Consider the following 24,813-nt stretch of genomic DNA (forward strand, 5'->3'; position numbering starts at 1 on the left):
CAAAATGCCTCAGGCTTTGAAAGTGGAAATGGTGTGAGTTCCATTATGCAAGAATAGAAACTTGTCTCCCCCACCCAACCACCGCCCCACCCCAAATGAAAATCTTGCTGTGAGGCTATAGCCAAAGAATGCATAAATATCAGTAGAAATTTACAGAGGTATTTTCCCTAGAAAAATATTACAAACTTACATTGCAAAATAAGAACCCAGTAGGCTAAGGTACAATTTGGTAGATTCCTGTGGAGTACCTGCCTCTACATAGAGACTTATGGTGGGGAAGGGGAATAATGGTACTTTCTCCTTCTCACATGGGCACATCACTGATGGACTACATTAAAGTTTCAGACTTTGTGTGTTGACACTTTGTCCTCTCCTAGGGACATTTTTCTCTCAGCTAAAACCTAATAAAGAAGGCTCCTCTCACCTAGAAGCTGCCACATGGAGTTCTGCAAAACTGAAGGGAGCAGCCTCTAGTCAAATCGAACAGAATGTCCATGAGCCCAGCCACATGCTGGCTCTGGGGACCGCTCAGTAAGGAACTACTTTCAGAGTCAGCCCCACTGAGCCAGCAACAGTGGAAGGAGAGTTTTAGTCTTTGGATGAAGCAGTTAGCTCTTCCTGAATCCAGCCACACTTCTCCATCCTCTTCTCTGCTCCCTAGTTGGAGCGAGACTTGGGGCCCTATGCAGTGCTCTCAGTGCAGTGACCTGTTCTTGTCTCCTAGGGGTAAAATAGCAGTTTTAAATACCTCCTTTTCTGTAGGGGTGTGCAAACAGATGTATGGCTAATTTTGCTCTAAGGACTCTGATTTGTTTGTTTCTTTATGAGACAGAATGTGTTCTATGGAGATATGTTGTGAAAATTTGGAAGAGGTGAAGTTCATTTGCAGGCAGCAGCTTTCAAAAGTTTGGGGACGAGAGGGAGTCAACTACAATTCATCTGAAGCAAAACTCGCTTGTTTCTGGCATCTGCCAAGTGTCTTTGAAATATTTGAAGATGTGACTTCCAAACCAGAGAAAGCAGCCTTCTTAGAAAGGCAGACCTATTCATATCTTGATTCAGTTGGGAAGCAAAAAACCCTGCCTAGAACTGGAACTCCCTGTTACAACCTGATATCGAGAGAGCGAGTGCCAGAGGAGGTGTCTCTACCTGACACTAAGTGCATTGGGAGATTGCTAGGAAAACTAACACTGTTCAGAGCCCAGTTCCTCGATGCTTTTCCTCCTTATGAACACACACACACACACACACACACACACACACACACACCCCAAAACAAAAAAACCTTAAAAATAAATTTTAAAAGGAAATATCCAGTTAACAAAAGGATGGCATTTTCAGCCTTTCACATATTTATTTTTGCCCTTTTTACACATTTCTGCTGGCGGCTTCCAGCTAGGATCACATAGCCTATTCACCTAGCAGTAAAGAGAGCCGCTCAGTGGTTCACATTTGCAAAGCAGATGAGGACGATGCAAAGGCCATTAGCCCAGAGCCTTCCAGGTTAGGAACCTAAAACATGGATGCTACAATAACTGCAACTCACATTTGTGTGCAATCCTGTAATTGGCAGTGTGTGCACATGCAGTGCCACTCAGTTCTGTCAGTGACTCCGCGAGGCAATGTTTGAGGGCATTCTTTATACAATAGGTATATACATGGGTATTCAGACCCAGGAAGATATTCAGTTTATGTAGAGATGTGTTTTCTTAGAACTTCTTAAGAACGTGAAATCATATGGAACAACAACAAAAAAATGATGGGCCATCCACTATCTAGAAATGAAAGTTTGAAATATCACACTTTATATGTATTCAGAATTACACAGCCATTACTGAGAACCACACCATTCCATTACCCATGAGAACAAATGTTCTTGTTCATCATTTCAGCCTGATTAGGGGTAATGAGAAAGGCTATTTCATTATTGTCAAGAATGTACCATAGAGAAAATGAGGCCAATAGAGGCCCCGGTGGAGCTCCCAGTGTGATGATCAGGTATGCCTGAGTGATGTGTAAGTAATGTAATTTTATGAAAATATTGCCACTAAGCTTTAAAGTAGTTGGCATTAGTTGTCAGATGTAGCAACAGCTCTCCAAAGGACAGTGTGCTGAGTTCATTTTAAACCAGCCCAAACTTGTCTCTTCAGAGGTCCTAGAAGTGGACACCTGGCTTATTTATTCCAAAGAAGCTTATTTCCCCCAGGTAAAAGTGTGGGCTGGCTGAGGCATGATCTGCTCCCCTATTCATCAAACTGAAGGGATTAAGGCGTGGCCACACCCAGATAGCTAGCAAGGCCTCCAACTGACCTTTCTTTGAGTTGGGGGTGTTCACATTCCTGGGCCTTTCAGAGAAAACAACCCACGACAGGCAGGGTATCCTAGGCAGGCCACCTAGGAAGCACAGGTGTTTTGTTTTCTTGTGCTTCTCACCTTCTCCTTTCTGCTCCCTTCTAGCTACACCTCCTCATGATGGCTCCTCAGCATGGGTTTCTAAGTATTAGTTGAGCTCCTTTATTCAGTGAGAAACACAGGAGGAGTTTTACTATTACAAGCAGTTTGTTGTGTTTTTCCTTTTATGGCCTGTCCAGCTCAAGGCCCTATGCTTGGTGATACTGCTGACAGGTTTTTCTATTTCCAGATCAAATTAACATGAAACCACACTGGCCCTATTATTGAAGTGGGGGCGGGGGGAGGGGGGAGAGGGGGGAGGGGGTCCTTTGTTGTAAAGTGTTTCTAGGGTTGTTGGCCAAGATGGGAAACTCTCTAGTGTCCATGTTATTTCCTGAGGCAAGCACACGTGGGAAATAGAATTTATTACAAACCTACTGTTTGCCCTTATGAAAAGTATAATAATATGAGACTCTGGGGCAATGAAAGATTTACTGGGATTCCTTCTGGAACTGACATGCATGTCAGCTCATTCATGGTTTAGCCAGCTTATAAACAGTGTGTAATGATAATGGTCTGCTTTTATCTTACTGTTTTTTGTATGATTACTCCTTTTTGTATGATTGCAGGTCCTACAGGTATGGATCTCTGGCAGCTGCTGTTGACCTTGGCAGTGGCAGGATCAAGCAGTGCTTTTTCTGGGAGTGAAGGTGAGTTCTACTTTCCCATTCCCACCCCCAGTGTTTTGAAATAACACTGAACTTTATTTGTTAAATATAAGTTCTTTGGATGCTTTAATTAGAAGAGGTAAGTTTTAAGTAGCAGCAAATGGGAAACTGGTCTTAGCTTTAAAATCATAAACTGGGTGGACTTTTCTGTGGATGTTTTAGGAGGAATACAGTTTTGGCATCTGATCTTTTCAAATCAAAAATAAATGCTGCAAATCATGCTGAGGACATTTATATTGAAAGCAAGCCAGGTCTCTTGGTCCTGGGAGAGATATTGAAATTGCACTGGAAGGTTGGTTATTAACCTACTGATCACTCTGTTCATCCGTGACTAAGGATATCATCGCCTATTTCCAGAGCTCAGAATTAAGGTCTCTGAATCATATTCTCTGAGAACGGAAATTGCAGGTTTCAAATAAATTTCACCTCTCACACTCTGGATGGTTACCATTTGGCAAAGTGTGAAGGAAGACACAAATGAAAAGAGTTGAATAATGTACTCAGAACTCATGATTTCCTTGGCCATCTCTATAAGTCTCCTTCCTTTTTTATACACTCTTCCTAGTGAAGTCCCAGTACATTCAAACGTATGTCTCATAGCAGAAATAACTGGAGCGAGAATGAGTAATGAAAGGGAATGAGAAGAAGGATGTTTCTGTCCAGAAAGTAAACTCTGCTTATAAAGGGGGACGAGACTTTTTAAAAGATTGTCTTGAGTGCATGATTTTTTTTTTCCTTGCTTGAGTGTCCAACATAAGAAATAAAGTCTATTTCTCCTATGCTCTGACACTGCATTCAGTTGTTGCTTTAAGAGTAGCTGACTCCCCTACTCACTGGGCAACTCATGTTGGAAAACACAGTTTAACAACAGAGGTAGTGCCTTAAGATGTCCTCCCTGACCTTTGAGCCAAAAATAAATCTGTAGTAGTGAGCTGCTGAGGGCCACCAAAGTAAAAAAAAACAAGAAGGGTAAAATATGTTATTTTATCTTGTAAAGCAATTTTAAAATATTTATAGAAAAGAAGTCATAATTGTTTGAAATATTTTTGGGTCTCTCTGGTGTTATAATGTCAACATTATGCAAGTCAAACATGGAGAGAATTGCAGGCTCCATGTCAGCAGCTTTTCCCATGGCTGGTTTTAGACCCTGGTTCTGAGCCAAAGAATTACAGCTGAGAGCCTCTGCTGTTCCAAAGTCATGGTAGTTTAATCTCTACTTTCTTCATTAAGGTAGCTTTCACTCCACTGGGCAAGGCTTGAGGAATTTAAAAAAAAACCTGTGAAATGAAAAGTATGGCAAAGGAAATCTTTAAAGAAAATTAAAAACATAGCCCCAGCTGAAAGAGTAGAGCTCAAGTTACATTTTAGACCTAGAGAGGCTGAGAAGAGCATCTATTTCAGCTGCTTTGACATTTTAGCTTTGACATAAACCTTTAACTTCATAAGGAGAGTGGAGAAAACACCGCCATTAACTGGTTTTATGTTTGCTTTTTGATAGTTTTTTGTTTGCTGTTTGGGGGTAACAGAGATAAGAAGATGCATTGGCTTATTGTAAACAAATCATGTAGCCTACCAGTACTTACACAGAATAAGTGATTTAGCAAAGGAAAAAATTTCTTTTTTCTTCTGTGTTTTTTTTTTTAATTTTTTAATTTAGTGGGCTAACCAAAATTCTTTTGGAATATGTGGCTACTCCAGGGTTCTACCTTAAAATGGCCTGGGGATTGTTTTGGATGAGTATGATGTCTACATAAGAAGGTGTAGATGAACATGTTTGAACATGAGCGTGCATGCACATGAGTGTGTTTACCAGTTCTGCCCATCTATCTGATGAGTTCTGCCAGAGTGGTCACGTGACAACGTGGATTGAATCTCAGATGACATTCGGGGGCCATGTAGTCCTTCTTCTGCCAGGTCCAGATTGCAGCCAAATTGTTCTTACGTTGTCTCCCATTATATAAGGCAGACTAAACATACAGGTAAGAATTTAAAAAAAAAAAAACAAACAAAAACCTGCTACCACTGTAGTTTCACCGTGAAACCATTCATTTGAAATCAGTTTGGTCAGGGAAAGATGTGACACGGCTGAGGAAGCCATGTGGCAAGTGTTACTTGAAGAAAAGTTACCTAGGAGCTGGTAAAAGATGCCACATCTCTATGCCTAGGGAAGGTTGGCACTTGAAGCCTGGAGCAGGGTTTTTCTTGCTTGGGCAGATGAGTGGTTAGAAATATACCGGCCCTGAGAGGATTTTTCATTATGTCTAATTGCCCTGGGAGAAATTTAATGAGAGCTAAACATGGAACAGTGCACCATTGTGTTAGCTCCGATGTTGTAATAGGTGCACCTCTCATTGTCTTTCATCCTTATATTAGTCTCTACATCTGCTTCTCATGACCAGTTACATAGTCTCGGGGACAATTTCTTACTCCAAAATCAGGAATGACCAGCAGTGCCTTATTTTCAGAGGGGCCTCACAGGTTAAACTGTCAACTGGCTGCATCAGAACTGATGCTCCTGGGATGATGATTGTTTTTTAATTTTTTTTTTAAACGTTTATTTATTTTTGAGACAGAGAGAGACAGAGCATGAACGGGGGAGGGGCAGAGAGAGAGGGAGACACAGAATCGGAAGCAGGCTCCAGGCTCCGAGCCATCAGCCCAGAGCCCGACGCGGGGCTTGAACTCATGGACCGTGAGATCGTGACCTGAGCTGAAGTCGGAGGCTTAACCGACTGAGCCACCCAGGTGCCCCCTGGGATGATGATTTTTAATGAGAAATGTGTATAAAGATTTTGAAATATTCCTCAAAGGAGTGCCTGCTATAAATCAGGTCACATCTCTGCTACTTCAGTCAGTCCACAACTGAGCATCCTTTTTGACCTCAGCAACCAAACATGGGAGCATATTAGCCCCTGCCCTCAAGAATTTCAGTCTAGTTGGGACATAAGGAACTTCTAGAAATTAATGAGAAACTGTATAGCTTTAAGGTCTAAATTGTGCAATGAATACATATGGTCAAGATGTTCTGAAAAAGAGTAAATGAAGATGGACTGGAATAGTTACTTCAAGTTTAATGTATAGATATTTTTTTAGAGCTTTCTTTTTTCAAAGATTCAACTTAGGGCTATGAGGAATATAGTGATTCTTCTCTCAAGGAAGTTACCATGAGTTAAGAGATCAGGAACCTGCACAAAGAATTGCCGTGTAAGACCATGTCTATTAACAATTGAAATAGTGGCCCCGAACTACACTCCTTAGGAGGAGTGAAGTGTGGAGGGTCACCTCCTGCTGTAGTGAATTAGAACTTCATGAAGGAGGTCGGTGTTATTCAGCAGAACTACAATACTTGTTTAAGACTTTAAAAGGCTGAGAAGAGCAGGAGGAGACTCTCGGAATAGCCGATGTGATAGAGGAACAACATAAATGGAAGCGCACAGGTGTAGGTAGAAGGTGTACATGAAGAACAACTCATTCAGCTACTGAGTTTATCCTATGTACAGACACGGTACCAGGCAATGAGTGGTTCTATTTTACACATTTAGTATTCAACAGCTATTTTTTGAGCACTTACTTTGCAGAAGGCATATGATTCATTTGTCCAGAGTGTGCTATACATGAGCACTCCATTTGTAATTATTCACTTCGGAAGTAAACTTAGGTCAATAGATTGGAGTTAAATTATAGAAGGCTTAGCAATAGCAAAAGCTTTGTGGAAAGGACGGGTCTTGCTGGGTCTTGAGGAATGAAGATGGTATTTGGAGAGAAAGAGAAGAGACAGAGTGTAAAGCATATCCTGCAAGTCATAGTTCTTCTCAAAGCTGTAGGCCATGCATAAGCCCTAATGATGGGACGTTATGTGTGTGTGTGTGTGTGTGTGTGTGTGTGTGTGTGTGTGTGTGTGTATAATATGTGTAAATTGCATCTATAATATTTATGTATAATGTACATTATATATATGTGTGTGGATGTGGCATGGATTGCAGGCAAAGCACATAATTAGTATTTTATCGGCAGATTAAAAGGTGCTACATCATTCTGTATCAGTCAAGGTAAGAAATGTGCGCTAGGGGTGAGATGCTACATCCTAAAGGAATCAGGATCCTCAAAATAATATTTTCTGCATATATTTGAACATTTTTTATAAACTTATACAAACTGACACAGCACTTATGTGGGAAAAAAAAAGACACCTCTCTTCTCATTGCTAACAAAAAGGAAATAATGACCCAGTGGAAGGAACATTGTATTTTTTTTTAATAAGCCCTCCCTGCACCCTGACAGTGAGGCCCCACAGGGCCCTGAGAAGTTGCCAAGACCTGTAGGATATATATCAAGCAAGGATTAGAGTCATGGTTATAGTTGGTAACCAGTAAATGGTGTGCCTATCAAATGATTTCAAGAAGTTCTAGGCTTTCCATGCATACTGAAAGTGAAGATAACCTCCACAGAGCTCTAGATTGCTGCTGTCTTTACTGTCACCAGGAGGCAAGAAGAAATCTTTCATTCTGCTGTCATGCCATAGCCTGCATCCATGTATATCAGCAACCCTGTGTCACCTGGTCCTCTTGATATCACAAACCGCTTCCACACTGGAGCTCAGCAGGATGTAGCAGACCAGGCTGAGGAGCTCCTGGCCTCAACAATTTAAATGGTGCCAGTGGAAGATGTGAGCACAGACCTCTGCAGATGATGACACAAAACAGTCTTTCATCAAGTTTTAATCAAGCACTTTAATGGATCCGAGGATGAATTTTTTAATGTTATTTTCTATTTTTTTAAATTTACATCCAAATTAGCATATAGTGAAACAATGATTTCAGGAGTAGATTCCTTAATGCCCCCTACCCATTTAGCCCATCCCCCCTCCCACAAACCCTCCCGTTATCCTCAGTTTGTTCTCCATATTTATGAGTCTCTTGTGTTTTGTCCCCCTCCCTGTTTTTATATTATTTTTGTTTCCCTTCCCTTATGTTCATCTGTTTTGTCTCTTAAAGTCCTCATATGAGTGAAGTCATATGATTTTTGTCTTTCTCTGACTGACTAATTTCACTTAGCATAATACCCTCCAGTTCCATCCACGTAGTTGCAAATGGCAAGATTTCAGTCTTTCTGATTGCCAAGTAATCCTCCATTGTGTGTGTGTGTGTGTGTGTGTGGTATATATATATATATATACCACATCTTCTTTATCCATTCATCCATCGATGGACATTTGGGCTCTTTCCATACTTTGGCTGTCGTTGATAGTGCTGCTATAAACATGGGGGGTGCATGTGTCCCTTCAAAACACCACACCTGTACCCCTTGGATAAATGCCTAGTAGTGCAATTGCTGGGTTGTAGGGTAGTTCTATTTTTAGTTTTTTGAGGAAACTCCATACTGTTTTCCAGAGTGGCTGCACCAGCTTGCATTGCCACCAACAATGCAAAAGAGCTCCTCTTTCTCCTCATCCTCGCCAACATCTGTTGTTGCCCGAGTTGTTAATGTTAGCCATTCTGGCAGGTGTAAGGTGGTGTCTCATTGTGGTATTGATTTGTATTTCCCTGATGATGAGTGATGTTGAGCATTTGTCATGTGTCGGTTGGCCATCTGGCTGTCTTCCTTGGAGAAGTGTCTATTCATGTCTTTAGCCCATTTCTTCACTGGATTAGTTGTTTTTTGGGTGTTGAGTTTGATAAATTCTTTATAGATTTTGGATACTAACCCTTTATCTGACATGTTGTTTGCAAGTATCTTCTCCCATTCTGTCGGTTGCCTTTTAGTTTTGCTGATTGTTTCCTTCGCTGTGCAGAAGCTTTTTATTTTGATGAGGTCCCAGTCGTTCATTTTTGCTTTTGTTTCCCTTGCCTCTGGAGACGTGTTGAGTAAGAAGTTGCTGTGGGCAAGATCAAAGAGGTTTTTGCCTGCTTTCTCCTCAAGGATTTTGATGGCTTCCTGTCTTACATTGAGGTCTTTCATCCATTTTGAGTTTATTTTTGTGTGTGGTGAAAGAAAGTTGTCCAGGTTCATTCTTCTGCATGTCACTGTCCAGTTTTCCCAGCACCACTTGCTGAAGAGACTGTCTTTATTCCATTGGATATTCATTCCCGCTTTGTCAAAGATTAGTTGGCCATACATTTGTGTACATACATACATCTTTTTCAAGATTGCTTTGGCTATTCGGGGTCTCTTCTGCTTCCATACAAATTTTAGGATTATTTGTTCTAGCTCTGTGAAGAATGCTGGTGTTACTTTGATAGGGATTGCTTTGAATATGTAGATTGCTTTGGGTAGTATCGACATTTTAACAACATTTGTTCTTCCTATCCAGGAGCATGGAATCTTTTTCCATTTGTTTGTGTCTTCTTCCATTTCTTTCATAAGCTTTCTATAGTTTTCAGTGTATAGATTTTTCATCTCTTTGGTTAGATTTATTCCTAGGTATTTTATGGTTTTTTTGTGCAACTGTAAATGGGATCGATTCCTTGATTTCTCTCTGTGTCACTTCATTGTTGGTGTATAGGAATGCAACCGATTTCTGTGCATTGATTTTATATCATGCAACTTTGCTGAATTCATGAATCAATTCTAGCAATTTTTTAGTGGAATCTTTTGGGTTTTCCATATAGAGTATCATGTCATCTGTGAGGAGTGAAAGTTTGACCTCCTCCTGGCCAGTTTATGGATCCAAGGATGAATTTTAAATTTATGTTCCTGCCTTTAGATTTCCCATGGTTTATAGAAGAGAAGACAGATAAGTAAACATTATTTAATTGTGATCCCCTTATGTTGCTAAAAGAGTTTTAAACAGGGTAATAACACTGCTAGGTTTTCACTTTGGAAATACTACTGGTAATAGGGTGGAAGTGAATTTGAGAGAGATGAATGTAGAGGAAGATGATTGTAATAGGTCAGGAGAGAGAAGATATAAATGTGACGGTTGTGATAAAAAAAAATAGATGGATCACAGAGATGTTGAGGAGACAGAATCGTCGGTACTTGGAGCCCAATTATGTGTGCATTTTTGACTTCAGGAACTGTCAGACCTTTCTTCCTCCATCCATCTCTAAGTTCTCATATTTTTAGTTAAGGTTATCAGCATCAGCAATGACTCACTGTTAGTACGGGGAAGTCCCAGAACACAGCTTGGACTGTTAGCAGTGAAGTGGTACTTGCATGGAGCTGCTCTGTAAGGGAGGAGACATACTCACACTGATATAGCAGGGCATCTAAGCTTCCTTCCTTTTGTACCGTTTTCCAGAACTCTTGCCCGTGCCCAGCTTGGGCTGCACAGCTAGCTTCCCGCCTCTGCCATGTGGCTGTGGTATGGCTCAGGCTACTGTGCACTGAGGGTTTGCCATGGAACAAAGGCCTGGCTGTCTCCCCATGTAGTCTCCGGACATTCATGACTATATCCTGAGACCTGGACATACCCCCAAATATTATATCATCACCAGAGTATGTACCTACCTCATGGAGCACAATGAAATGTATGCGGGATAAGTTGACAGCAGCAAAGCCCTGCACCGGGCACAATCTGGGAGGTCGGTCAGGCTTACGCATAGCTAAGTGACTCACCCCTACAAAGCAACTGGCAGTGTGGGTGATTAGGTTTGTGCCTCAGCTAATTAGTAAATGAAAGGGCTGGGACCGCCCAGGAATAGTCTGAACCTGGAACATTCAATTCACGCATGCCAGTGACAGACTGTGCTTCTAGTCTTCCACCTCAGACTCCAACTCTTTCGGGATGAGCCAATCCTGGTATGCAAAATGTATCCCCACCACTTTGGTTCGGTAGTCTAAACTGGGGCTCCGGTTATGGGGTAGACAGGAACGAGGCTGATATAATAGATTTGATATGTGACCAGAGCCTCCATTCATGGACACACTGGGCTTCCTGCCTCTGGTTGGAGGCTAACCCACGTTTGGCTGTGCAGAAGTCCGCACCAGCTTGGACCAGCCCAGCCAGCCTCTGCCTGAGATTGTCCTCCACGACAGGGGACCCAGCATTCCTCAACCACCCAGCACCTTTTCCCGAGAAAACCCTCTTGGGAAGAACCTGTGGTTGATGGTTTTCTCCTCAGTGTGAATTTAAGTCAGTGAGTTATTTCCCCAGGGTTAATTCAGTTTAAACCTTAATTTTAATCTCTATATGATATAGAATTTTAAGCATTTCAGAGCCAGCAACAAAGACATTTTTGAAGGCCTAGCCCCTGCTCCTTTTAACTGCCAGCTTATCCATAGCCTGTGCTTCTAACTTGTCATCAGGCAGTCCCCAGCAGCCACGACCCTCATCTTTCACAAGCAGCAGGCATCACCTTCCTGTTTTGGCTTTTCCAACACTTGTATGGGTGTTGAAGTAATGCTGTCAACAGTGTCATTCTCAAACCCAAAGAGAAGCTTCCTCATGATCTGTAGTTAGCAGCGTAAAGGCGGTAATGATGTGTAACATAAACACACTTTGAAATCTGATGCATCTGACCATACAAAGCTAGGATTCTGTGGTGGCCTGGCTGGTGGTAACTGTACAGACCACAAGGGCCAGGGGCCTGGAGCCCTTCTTCAGCCTCAGCTGCAAATCAGAGTTTTCTCTGGCTCATATTTCTCAAATCTGTTCAAATGAATCCACAGTATTTCACCAGATACATCTATCAGGAATCTCTGCTTCTGTTTACACAACAACTTACTGGCCTTAAGCCTTAACCTTAACTCATTACAGTGTCTTCATTACATTTTTTTGGCAGGTTTGCACGTACCAAATCATGGTGGATCATGTCCCAAGCATGAAGGAAATGTTTTAGGATGTTGTTAATAGAATCTCTCACCGAAAGGCTGGACAAGGGGATGGGAAGGGGAGGTAGGATCAGGGTATAGGAGAAGTAACATTTGTTGTGTGTCCCAATTCTCAATGAGGTTGTAATGACATCTGTGTTTTAAATTATGTGACAAAGTCTGGATTGGGCTTGAACTAGGCAACCTAATTGTTTTCAAGTAAATGATTAACAAAATGACCCCCATGTACCTGTGTAATAAAGTGTCATGGATTTAAAACTCACCAAACCTTAAAATCGATGAAGGATGTTTTGCTCTTCCCTATATCCCCTCCCTCTGTATGGATCTAAAACTCACCAAACCTTAAAATCGATGAAGGATGTTTTGCTCTTCCCTATATCCCCCTCCCCTACACACAGTAGATCTTCATTTATTTCTTGAGTGAATGAATGAACCAGAATGTAAATCCTGACCTCGGACTTCTCTAGTCATATCCCACAATTGTCACTAGGGATCTGCTATCTTGTTTTAACCAGCCTGGGGGCTGAATTAGGACCCCCTTCCAGTGGGAAATAGCTGTGCAGCTATAGAAGCTAGAACCCAGTGGCTTCAAAGAAGCCCTGAGCATCCATGTGTCCTACTCTAAGCCCTGATTTATGGGCTTTCTCTGTGGATGGAATGATCTCATTCTGCTATATACTTCAGATGCCATCAAGGTCAGAAATCTGTCCTACACACCAATGTCTAAGAGGCTGATGCCCTTCCTAAGTCTTGTCAACCTTTTCCCAAGTGACTGAACTCTGTACCCCATGTACCAGTCACTGCCTACCATCCTGCATTGAAAGAACCAGTCACCCAGCACCAACCCCCACAGATAGACACCACGTTTATCTGTGCCCCACCTACCTGATTAAATCATTTCAAATATTGACAGACATAGAGAGGTATGATGAGGCCTGCAGATCCCAAATCCAAGTTTTCTCTGCCCCTTTGGACATTGAACTTTAGATTACGAAAACTCTGACTAGTGATTATATGGATAGCTAGATCAGTTTTCCCAGCTCCTTTCCTTAAATATCAGGTCTTTCCAATTTTCCAGTGAGAACCCATCTGAAAATATGAAACTCTCAAAATTAAAATTCAAAGTTATACTGCTTAAATCCTTAGTTTCTTAGTCTCTGAATATGAATAAAAACTGGTATTTTCTGTATTGTCTAATCATTTGGTAAAACTTTGCAAATTTGTGGAATGAGAAATAATGTTTAGAGCATTTGACTTCTTGATAGCCACATGCTATGTGTAAGAATTACCAGATTCACATCATCGGAGATTGAATTGGTGATGTTGACCACTATATTTTGGAGACCCTTGGCCTCCCCCAAAACAAGAGGTCATTTTTTTTCATTTATTTTTTTATATTTTTTAAAAATATAATTTATTGTCAAGTTGGCTAACACACAGTGTCCTCTTGGTTTTGGGGGTAGAATCCCATGATTCATCGCTTACATACAACACCCAGTGTTCATCCCAACAAGTGCTCTCCTCAATGCCCATCATCCATTTTCCCCTCTCCCCTGTCCCTCCATCAACCCTCAGTTTGTTCTCTGTTTTTAAGAGTCTCTTATGTTTTGCGTCCCTCTCTGTTTGAAACTATTTTCTTTCCCCTTCCCTTCCCCCACAGTCTTCTGTTAAGTTTCTCAAGTTCCACATGTGAGTGAAAATATATGATATCTTTCTCTGCCTGACTTATTTCACTTAGCATAATACCCTCCAGTTCCATCCACGTTGTTGCAAATGGCATGATTTCGTTCTTTCTCATTGCCAAGTAGTATTCCATTGTATATATAAACCACATCTTTTTTATCCATTCATCAGCTGATGGACATTTAGGCTCTTTCCATAATTTGGCTATTGGTTGAAAGTGCTGCTATACACATTGGGGTACTTGTGCCCCTGTGCATCAGCACTCCTGTATCCTTTGGATAAATTCCTCATAGTGCTATTGCTGGGTCATAGGGTAGTTCTATTTTTAATTTTTTTAGGAACCTCCACACTGATTTCCAGAGGGGCACCAGTTTGCATTTCCACCAACAGCGCAAGAGGGTTCCTGTTTCTCCACATCCTTGCCAGCATCTAACAAGAGTTCATTTTTAAAGGAAAGGACCATTTTGTGGCTTCTTAACATTTAGGACCTACCCTCCCTTCTCCTCTGCTCAGCCATTGACCCAGCTGCTTCCTTGGTTGGAGCAAGAGGCACTATGCTGTTCTGAACAATAGCTGGTGATGGAAGAATGTGTTGTGCTGATAGCAAGGGAATAGGGAAATGGGCAGGAGTCCATCAGAGAGCCCTGCTCCACATCAGGAGGTTTGGTCAGATGTAGCAAGGAGTAGAATGCAGCGAAGTCCCCAAGGGGCCATGCTCTGACAGGCCTGGCTCGTGTATGACTGTGCCCAGCTGCCTGTGTGAACCATGCCAGCACCATATTCTCTGGATGTTTGCTCTGAACTTCATAAGCACGGTTGACTAACATTCTCACTCTTCGCAGCTATCATTAAGCCTGACTTCCTGGAAAGCTCTGATCGAGGAATAAGAGAGCTGGATTAATTTCTGTGCATACCTTGGCTATATCTGTATGTCAAACTCATGTTTATTATAGCCATTGTGGGTGTGAAAGGCAAAAGTGTAGCTACTCCCTGTGTGACCTGTCTTATTTCCATGAATGGGTGCTAAAAACCTGTATTCCTAGGTCTAAAAAATTTAACTTCATGAAAAATAAGAATATTAAACACTTTCATTTACATGAGATGTATCTAAAATAGAACTCTTCCCTGTGGAATTTAGGGGGTGATTTTTCCAACATGTTGGTTGGGAGTGGATTGCTATGAACCCAAAGTCAGAGCCTCTGATATAGGGACAGTCAACTGATGCCTTAAACCGGAAGATAGAAGGAAAGGACTGAAATTCCAGGCTGTAATGAGAGACTGGCTGCCACTGAGCCCACAGTGGCATTCAGTAGATACTGACTGCATAGACCACTGATTGATTTCTGCAGTTAGTTGACAGGAGCCCAGTTTGATTTTCATTTGATTTGGTTATGCAAGGTGTCCCTCTGGTGCTGTGGTCCTGCCCATGGCTATCACTTCCTTGGGGCAGCAGCCATCAGCCAGAGGCTTACACTGTCAGAGGCTGAGGGAGACTGTGGAGGAACTTGCCAAGAAGAGAAGAGGCTGGTCATGTGGCTTGGCTGGTACTCAGAGAACGTACAGAGGTGCTTGGGGGAAAGGATCAGCAAGCAAATCTCTGTACCAATCATATCAGACTCCTGTTTCTTCTCTCATTGTGAGGAGAAGTAGTTTAAGGTAGGGATTTCAGATCTTGAACTTTGTCAGAATTGGGTTTGAAATGCAGCTCTGCCATTTATGAGTCACGTGATTTTTTTTTTTTTTTTTTTTTTTTTTTTTTTTTTTAAGATTGAATTCTTCAGGGTTGCCTGCATGGCTCAGTCAGTTAAATGTTCAACTGTTGATTTCAGCTCAGGTCATGGTCTCACGGTTTGTGAGATTGAGCTCCACGTAGGGCTCTGCACTGACAGCATGGAGCCTGCTTGGGATTCTCTCTCTCTCTCTCTCTCTCTCTCTCTCTCTCTCTCTCTCAAAAAATAAACTTAAAAAAAAAAAGATTGAGTTTCCCAGAAGCCAGAAGTTCAGACAAAGATTTAAATGAAAGTGAATTGTTAGAAAATGTTCCAGGAAGAAGCTGACGGGGAAGTAGGGAAATAAGATAGAGAAATTAAAAAAAAAAAAAGCAAGCAAGGGTGCAATATCAAGTACTGTGAGGTGACTGTTTAGGGTGGTATCTGGTACATTCCCGTCCAGAAGCAGTGTTTCAAGTTGTCCAGATCAGCCCTCATTTGGTGGTTAAGGGCTGACCCAGGCGGATGTAAGTTCCTAGACACTATCAGTTCTCCAAGGGCAGATCAAGATGGCTCCAGCAGCCTGAGGGCTGCAAAGACACAGGTGCTGGGTGTCCAGAGTGAAGGCACACAGGGAATCTGTGTGCACAAAACTAGTTAAGGGAGAGCCTGGGTGGCTCAGTTGGTTAAGCATCTGGCTCTTGTTTTCAGCTCACAGTTTGTGGGATAGAGCCCTGAGTAGGGTTCTGCACCAATCACGGAGCCTGCTTGGGATTCTCTCTCTCCCCCTCTCTCTGCCCCTTCCCCACACGTGGGCTTTCTCTCTCTCTCAAAATAAATAAACATTTGTAAAAAATGGTTAAGGGATCTACATCAGCAAAGAACTGACAACATCTGCTACAAAGCCTTTTGTAGATTATTACAGCTTCTGAGCCTCAGTTTTTTCATCTGTTAAATAGAAGGAAAATAACTTGTTTAAAATCATTGGGGAAGTAACACAAATAGACCACCTGTTGAGATTCCATGGGGAAAACAGATATTCAATAAGGTAACTATTATTGGCTTTGAAGTGAGTGACTGCAAACCTTGAGGCCTAAATAAACAAACAGATATGTGCAGAATTTGATTTGTAACAATATATGCCTAAAAGAAGCATTTCAATTGCACAAGGAAGTTTTGAAAGCTAAAGATAATTGTAATAATGCCTTCAGAACACTGTCGATAAGAGCATTCTAATATTTAAGGTGTTTTCAACAATAGAATTGACATTACAGCATAAGCTTTTACGAAATGAGACACTATTCTGTTTACAGTTTTTGTAATGAATCTTCAGAGGGTAAGTTTGATAAAAACCTTAGTGCTCTAGTTCTTGTATTTTTAATTAAATTAAATCTGACCAAGTCAGCAAAGGGGTCTGGCATGAGTTGAATCTGCTGCTGGTAGTTAATACTGGGCAAGTCAATTCAGTTCAGTGAGCGTTTATTGAGCACTTGCTGTGTGGCAGACACAATGTCAAGAGGAATGAGGCCAGGTCCCCAGGTTAGTCACTTAGGTGAAGTAGGGATGTGGAAAGACAGAATTAAAACAAATTTATTGCAATAATTATATAGAAGCTTGTTAGTGGTTCCAGTGTTAAGTCCCTTATATTACTACCTCGGTTAATCTTCACAGCAATGCTAAGAAGTTTCCATATTACCCTTAGGGAAGAACACCAAGAATAATTTCATACCTAGTTTACAAAGCTAATGAGGGCAAAAGTGAGAGTCCAAGCCAGAGTGCATACTACACTGCCTGTCGTGTCCTAGGATTCTCTTGGTGACTATCTAACTGTAATGCCTCTGTAGGGATCTCATCTGATTCCTGGAAGTTGCTGGTTTACCTGATCAGCCTATGAAAGAACCATAGTATATTACGTCAAAAAGACAGGAGGTGATCCCCCCCTTCATGCTCTGTCTCTCTCTGTCCCAAAAATAAAAAAAAAAAAAACAAAAAACAAAAAAAAAAACGAAAAAAAAAAAAAAGACAGGAGGTGATTCCATGAGCTACTTCAGTAAATCCTTTAGATTCAGGTTAATTACATTTAATGTAGTACTTAGACTTTCACTGTTGGACCTCATTTCTGATATGATATGATATATGATATATGATATAATATAGTTAATATAATATAATTAATATAATATATAACTTCTGGTATAAATTATACGTATAAATTATCAGATATACATATAAAGCTTCTGATGAGGTATGGGTAATTTTCTCAAAGCAACTGGGCATCTCCTCCTGAAGCTAAATCAATAGCCAAAGTTTATGGGGACAGGAACCACCTCTTACCCTTTGGAAAAAAACTCCATGAAAAGTACCTCCTGGGTCACTGAACAGCTGTCTCCTGCTGTCCAGTCCTTTACCCACAAGGCTTTACCCCCATTGTTGTAGGGAGGTACAAGGACTGCTTATGAAATCAACTCTGGGTTTTCTCTTCTGTATCATTCACATATTTTTTATGAATCCAGAAGCTATCAAAGGGAAGCAGTCTCCTCTCTCTCCTAACAGGTCTATAGAGTTATGCTACACACAACAGACACTTTTATGCCATATTCTTTTGCCTGCTTCTAAATCTACACTTCCTTACCCAAAGTTTTACCTTTCATAGGATTAATAGACCCTATTTTGCATATAGGACTTATGTCGGGTGAGCATTGTTCTTATGCCATTTTTTTTTCTGATAGGATTTGTCCATATAAGTCAGTGAAAGTGAAACCAAGCTTATAAGAACAAGAGTCTTCAGTTCACTGGAATTTCTTTTTGTGTTGCTGTTTTAGGAGAAAGGGGCAAGTTGTCAGAAAAGAAAATTGTGTCAAGAAACTATTTGGAACAAATTTGAGATGTCTTCTTGGCCATTAGTGATCCCATCTAATGGTGTGATAGAAAAAAAAAAGTTAACAATCAGCAACCCTGCTTATGAATCTAGTTCCATCAGTAATCAGCACTATGGTTATGTGCAAAAGTTCTTAATTTCTCTAAATTCAGTTGCCTGTTAATAGAACTTTCAGAGAAAAAATGTCTAATCTGTCCCTTTCAACTCGAAAACTATTTTTTCTATAATTTCTTAGACATGGATGTGGTACTGTGGAACAGATTCCCTCCTGCCAAGCCCTATCTTAGGTCCTTTGTGATAGGCCTTCTTCTTCTGGACTTTTTTTTTTTTTAAATAAGTGTCCTAGAGTGCAGACAAGGAAGACAGGCTAATCAAATCTGCAGATGATGCAAAGCTAAATAAAGATAACTAACGTGCTATAGGACAGACATAGGATCCAGAGTATCTCAACAGCCTACAGTTGGGAGCCAAAACTACCAAGATAAACTTTGATGGGGATAAATGTAAAGTCCTTTGTCCAGGTTTAAAAAAATTAACTTCACAAATAAAGGCAGTGAGATTCCTGGCTTACAGCAAGTCCTTTGTGAAAGACTTGGTTATTGAGTTCATTGCAAGTACAGTGTAACTAACCTGTTATGATGTGGCTGCCAAGGAGCTGCTTTAATTAGAAATAGAGAGTCCAGAACAAGGAAATTACCAGTCTTGACTCTGCAATGGCCACAACATATCTAGAATAATCTGGTGAGCTGCAGACATCAAGATTTAAGAAGGATATTGACAAACTAGTACAAAACAGACTTATTGGTGAAGATCCTTGAAATCATGTGAAAGGAACTAGTGATGTTTAGTCTGAGGGTAATGAAGGGGCAGTGACAAGATATTCGCTTTTAAAGTGTATCATCTTAAGGAGGGCTGTAACCAAATCTGTTTATATAGTGTGGTAAAATATTATACCATAAAAATAGACTTTGGGAACCAAACATATGCATGTATGAATTTCAGCTCAACCTGTATCAATTCTGTCAATCTAAGCAAATGATCTTCTCAGCACTTCCATTTCTCATCTTAAAACATAAAGGTAATAATCCTTGCTCATAAAATTATCCATGAGAATTAAATGAGATAGCATGTTCAGTAGGTGTTGTAGTTACCTGGAAGAGTTAGGTTTTCCATAAAGGCTAATCTCCTCTTTAGTTCCAAAGGAGAACAGGGGCACCTGGGTGGCTCATTCGGTTTAATGTCTGACTCTTGGCTTCAGCTCAGGTCACGATCTCTGGTTCTTGGGTTTGAGCCCCGCATTGGTCTCAATGCTGACAATGTGGAACCTGCTAGGGATTCTCTCTCTCTCTGTCTCTCTCTGCCTCTCCCCGACTCATGTTCTATAAACAAACTTTTTTTAAAAAGGATAACGGGGGCAATTAGGTTGATACTCCATGCCAGGGCGCCTGGGTGGCTCAGTCAGTTAAGTGTCTTACTTTGGCTCAGATCATGATCTCACGGCTCTTGAGTTCAAGGCCTGTATTGGGCTCTCTGCTGTCAGTGCAGAGCCTGCATTGGATCCTCTGTCTCCTTCTGTCTACCAATCTCTCTCTCTCTCTCTCTCTCTCTCTCTCTCTCTCTCTTTCAAAAATAAACAGTCAAACAAAAAGTACTCCATGCCAATTATAATTATCCCAAAGTAGGATGAATTAATAGGTCAGAGAGGGCTGGGGTTAAGATGTGGGAGTATGGAGCTAACTTGCCAAGGACTCTGGTGCCCTATTCTTGTTCAAACACAGCTTCATATAATAACACTTTGATTTTACAGAGTAGGTTTCCAGGTATGTTTTGTGTGAATAAATAATTCAGAAAATTAAAAATAGGTAGAAAATCTGAGTAATGTGATCTCTAAGACTCCTCTGTTCTCCCTGATTTATGCTCTTCTGCATTGCTGGAATTGATGCTTACTAAAACTATAATTTATTGCTGGAGATTGAGTTATAAAGGATCCAGATATGTTGTTCACTACACCCACTAAGTCAGGGAATCATTGTTGGAAGTTATAGAAAGATACTCAGTTGTGACAAACAAAAGGGCTTTCTCTCTCTCTAGTTCTTTCTAGCTCCATCACTTCCTGCTCCCTCCCACTCACTCAGGTATGGTTTTCTCAAATGCAAAACATGGAATTCACTTGCCAGCATTTTGACTCTGAAGTTTTTTTTTAACAGCTGATATTTAAATCCACCTAGGCCTCTCTAGCTATCCTCCTAGGAGCTCTGACCATAAGAAACAGCTGAACTGGTGAATGTTCTGAATTCATTCCTATTGAGATGCATGGAGGTATCCAGGTACTAACTACACCCATCTGTCTTTTCTAAAAGAACAGAGTTAGCAAACCAAACATTCATCCTGACCCCGCAATTAGGAATCTAACCATGAACTTGCTATTCCCATGCAAGGTTAGTTGTTTCTATGTTTTGAGGAAGATGATTGAGTGCAAGAGGTCGTTTGATATGATAATACTGAGTAATTTCTTACAGGATATACTTAATCAGAAAAATATTGTTGGACAGGAGCTCATAGAACATAGAGTTATACTAGTTTTCAGAGATGGAGGGCCTAGATGAGGGTTTCTCAAACTTGGCCTATTGATATTGTAAGCCAGGTGATTTTTTTTTGTGGTGGGAGGTGTCCTATGCATTGTAGCATGTTTAGCAGCATTCTTGACCTCTGCCCAGTAGGTGGTAGGAGCTGCATTCCTACCCTCAGTTGTAACAACCAAAACATTTCCAGACATTGCTAAGCATTCCCTGGGGGTGGGCAAATGGACACCCATTGAGAACCACTGGTCCAGATCTGGTGATTGCTTGTTGAACGGATAGTGCCAGGATTGTTGTGGGAGTCAAATTACAGAAAGCGTGTTTAAGTACTTTTAAAAATAAAATATTTACATGTTTGGTTACAGTACATCTCTTACCTTTTCACTGATTCATACGTTCATTCATCTAAGATTTGGGGGGTGGGCAGGTGCTGGAAACCAATAAATAAACTTAGAGGCTTTAGGGTTTGCCAAGTAAACAAAGAGGTTAGAAGAAAAAGATCACGGAGACCTCCAAAATGAATGTGTATATATAACGTGCACAAAATATTGTGGGAGTCCCAGGAAAGAAAGGCCTGCCTTTGACCCAAACCGTAGAAAACTAGTTGGACTCTACAGCTGAAGCTCTGTGATAGTAATTACAGATGGACTAATTCTTTTTCATACAATGTCATAAATTCGTGCAGTGTTGCTAGAAGTATTTAAGGTGCCTGCCAACAGTCAGTATGCAACACAGATTAAGGTATTATCATTTTTAGGGCTACTTATAAAGTGATATGAAATCTTAATGAGCAACTTAAGAATTGAAATGGTTACAGACACCTGTTATTTTCCCATCTTTTTTTTTCATACTTGCTAAATGATAGCAAACCATATCAAACAATCAAATAAAAATTATAAAGCCCCAAACTCCAACCCAGGTTTCCTTAAGGAGGGCACAAATATCAGAAACACTCGCAAGGAACACCAGGAAGCTTATAATTTTAGGTCTATTGATTCAAAAACAAACATTCTTAGCAACATAAACACCTGTTTGAAACGCTAAATCTGACATTGTATATTTCGACAGAAATAATTCTGTACCAAGGAGATTGGGTTAACCATCATGACAGTACCAGAATTTCCAAATTTCTACGGTGTTCTAAATAAAATAGTCACTGACGAGGAAAGTCCATCTAAGGGCTGGTGTGCCTGGTGTAGCCACATTTGCGATAAAGGCTGCAACTTCTTTCCCCCTTTAAACTTTTCCTGTGATTCTGCCTATTCCATGCTCCAGAGGTACTCATAGGTTAGATAGAACAAGAGTTGTTAACTGTAGCATGTGCTGCACTAATGGTTATGAGTCACATTTGTTTTGGAAGATTACCCTTAAAGCCTGTCACTCATGCTTGTTTATGAGGAGCGCAGTGACTTAAACATCAGCTAACAAATCCTCATGAATGCACTGTCACATCTGACTGCTTCCAGCAAATGCTTCCTGTCACTTCTCCCTCTACCGCTCTGAGAATTAAAGGCTGGTGGAGCGAACAGGAAGACATCCATGAGCATTTATTAAAAGAAGCATGGGAGAGTGTGGTAACTGCAAAGCCAGCTGTTGAAATTAATATAATTGGTGTGAGATTAAATTTCATCAGTCTTAAGACCTGCCTTTTACCACCAGAGAAATCAATCTTCATATTTAAGTTTACACTAATATGGAACATTCCACATACTGAACTGTCACATGCCTTTAGAATAACCATGCCGTGCTGTTTCTTTAAGCATTACAAGTGAAACAAACAGCTGACAGGTGGATCTTATAGTATATTCAGAATCCTTGTGACTTCACCATTGTTATTTTTTAGTCTCAATTTGACTATATGTATGAGAAACACACCATATAGGCATAAATAAATACATACTGATAGTCCTTATTTAGCGGCCCATGAAAACAAAGTCTGTATTGTGATAAATCAGGAATTTATTAGATATATTCGTGTCTTATTTCTGGATTGAGTGGATTGTCTTTAGCTTCCCTCATTTGAAAACAAAAACTATACTTTTCACAAAGTTACCATGAATTCATTCGACAAATATTTTTTGAGCACCAACTAGGTGCCAGGCACCATTGGAGTGCCTCAGTGAACAAGAAAGTTAAAAACTCCTACTGTCCTGGGGCTTTCCTTCACAGGAGGTGTGTGAGGAGGGGGGGGAGGGGGGGAGGAGGTGTTTGCAGAGGGTATGTGGGTGGGTGAGGCAGATGAAAGACTGTAATAGTAAAAAATAATTGTCTAATACGTTGGAAGGGGCCATAGGAAACCATTTCATTTGTTCCTTGTTGGAGTGTTCCCCAAGGTTGGCCATCAATATTTTATATGAATCTCCTTGGTTTTAAATGTTAGACACCAATCTAAAATCATTTGACACTAAACTTATTCTCATGGTCTGTCTGGAATCTGCAGCACCAGCCCTCTGTCTGGTTATTGGAGAGGAAGCCCAGACCCAAAAGGGTTAAGTGACTTCCCCAAGATTCCAGCAGTTACTGGCAGGAGTGGGGCCAACATGCAAACTCCTGCTCCATTGTGCATTCTTCCATAGATCGCTTTGAGAGCAAGTGACCTAGTTGGTGGAATCCACTTGAAAATCTATTTTGAAACATTGAAAATTTGGAAATGTCTTTAGGTGCATGCAGAATGGCACCCTCTTGACAGAAAGGTCAGTAGCAGAAAGATTTTGAAATGTATGAATTAGATTGAGATAAGGCCTCTATGAAATCACTCTGCTCTTTCATGTGGCAGGCCAACCACAGAAGCATGGGCTCTGATTCATGTACCCTCAGCCATCTTTCTCGCTCTCATATTGTCACCGTTCACTTCTTTCTGTTTCCTAGAGCTCCGGAAGACACAGTTAGAGATGGTCTATTGGCCTTGCCATCCCAGCTTTCTCTTAAGACTGTCTCCATTTCTCTTCTGAATATAACTTAGACTTGGCCATCGTTCTTAGAGTTCCACTAAATCATTTGATGAAAAGATGGTAAATCCAGGTCAAGAACAGAACTGAAAAGGCACAGCACTCTGATGGAACAGAATGAACTGTAGTCAACAGGCACTGTTTCTAGACTTACCACCATAAGGCAGCCTAGCTAGAACTTGGTTTCCCTAACTGTAAGCGGGGTTTTAAAATCTTTTTATTTACAGTCTTGTTGTGAGGATTAAAAGGTTGAGGAAGAATGTGTCTGTAATAGCACTCTGAAAACTGTAAATGGTGTTCCACACTAGCAATTTCAGTTACTTCTGCCCCTTTTGTCTCTAAAAACAGGTTACTAGAGGGATACACAAGTTACCATTATTTTCAAGGTTGCTTTAGGCATATTTGTTGTTAGTGAAATTAGTCTTCTGAGAGTTGGAAGGGACCTCCGACATCCTTAGGGAACCGATCGTGGCTATTACTCAGAATAAGCTGGGAAGTGTTTGAAAAATACAGATTCATAAACTTTATACCTAGAGATTCTAATGCAGAAGATCTAGAGTGATTTGAAAGTTATTTTAATGTTATATGTTTGTGTTTGTTCTAGGAAAACTTTGAACATGAATCTAAAAATTACGGGTTTGGGAAACCCTGCTCCAACTTCCTACTAATGCCGAACTCCTTCTCCTGCTACCCATGGCTTCACTTAGAAACGGAAAACCAATAATTACCCAGGCTCTCATCTTTTCCACTCCATTAACTTGTCCCCTTGTACCCCTAGTGCTTGGCACCCCACCTTGACAGCTATTATTGCCAAGTGTCTACATTAATAATCCATGTTGACATCCTCTTCTTTCCACCTGCTGCCCTCTAGTGGAGATGCTGACAAGCAGCAAAATATTTAAATGCGAGCACTAGGGGTTGACCAGTCTAAACAGGTGAGCTCACAGGGAGTCAACGTGCAGTCCCCACAGGGGTGTCCACAGACCACAGCTATGAGAGAAATCATTAGGATAGCCTCAAGCTGTTTGGACACTGTTGACACACAACTTACATTGAGAGCAGTGCTTTATGAAGACCCCTGCATCTCTTTATGGGTTTTTTCCAGGTTTCAGAAATCTACCAGGA

The 24,813-nt window shown here is 40.9% G+C and overlaps 1 protein-coding gene across 8 annotated transcripts in view; it reads left to right on the plus strand.

The window, feature by feature from the left end:
* GHR (growth hormone receptor) overlaps positions 1-24,813 on the plus strand; it is a 269,285-nt gene that overhangs the window by 122,947 nt on the left and 121,525 nt on the right. For 7 of the 8 annotated variants that reach the window (XM_060634531.3, XM_060634530.3, XM_060634536.3 and 4 more), the window contains one exon: positions 3,021-3,101. In XM_060634531.3, the coding sequence (XP_060490514.3) occupies positions 3,032-3,101 (70 nt within the window). In that variant the 5' untranslated portion in view covers positions 3,021-3,031. Of the gene's footprint in view, positions 1-3,020; positions 3,102-16,558; positions 16,620-24,813 lie in introns of those variants that run through there. The other variant, XM_060634537.3, reaches the window with a different exon arrangement.

Source organism: Panthera onca, chromosome A1 (genome assembly GCF_046562875.1).
Source record: "Panthera onca isolate mPanOnc1 chromosome A1, mPanOnc1 haplotype 2, whole genome shotgun sequence".
NCBI classification, from domain to species: Eukaryota; Metazoa; Chordata; class Mammalia; order Carnivora; family Felidae; genus Panthera; species Panthera onca.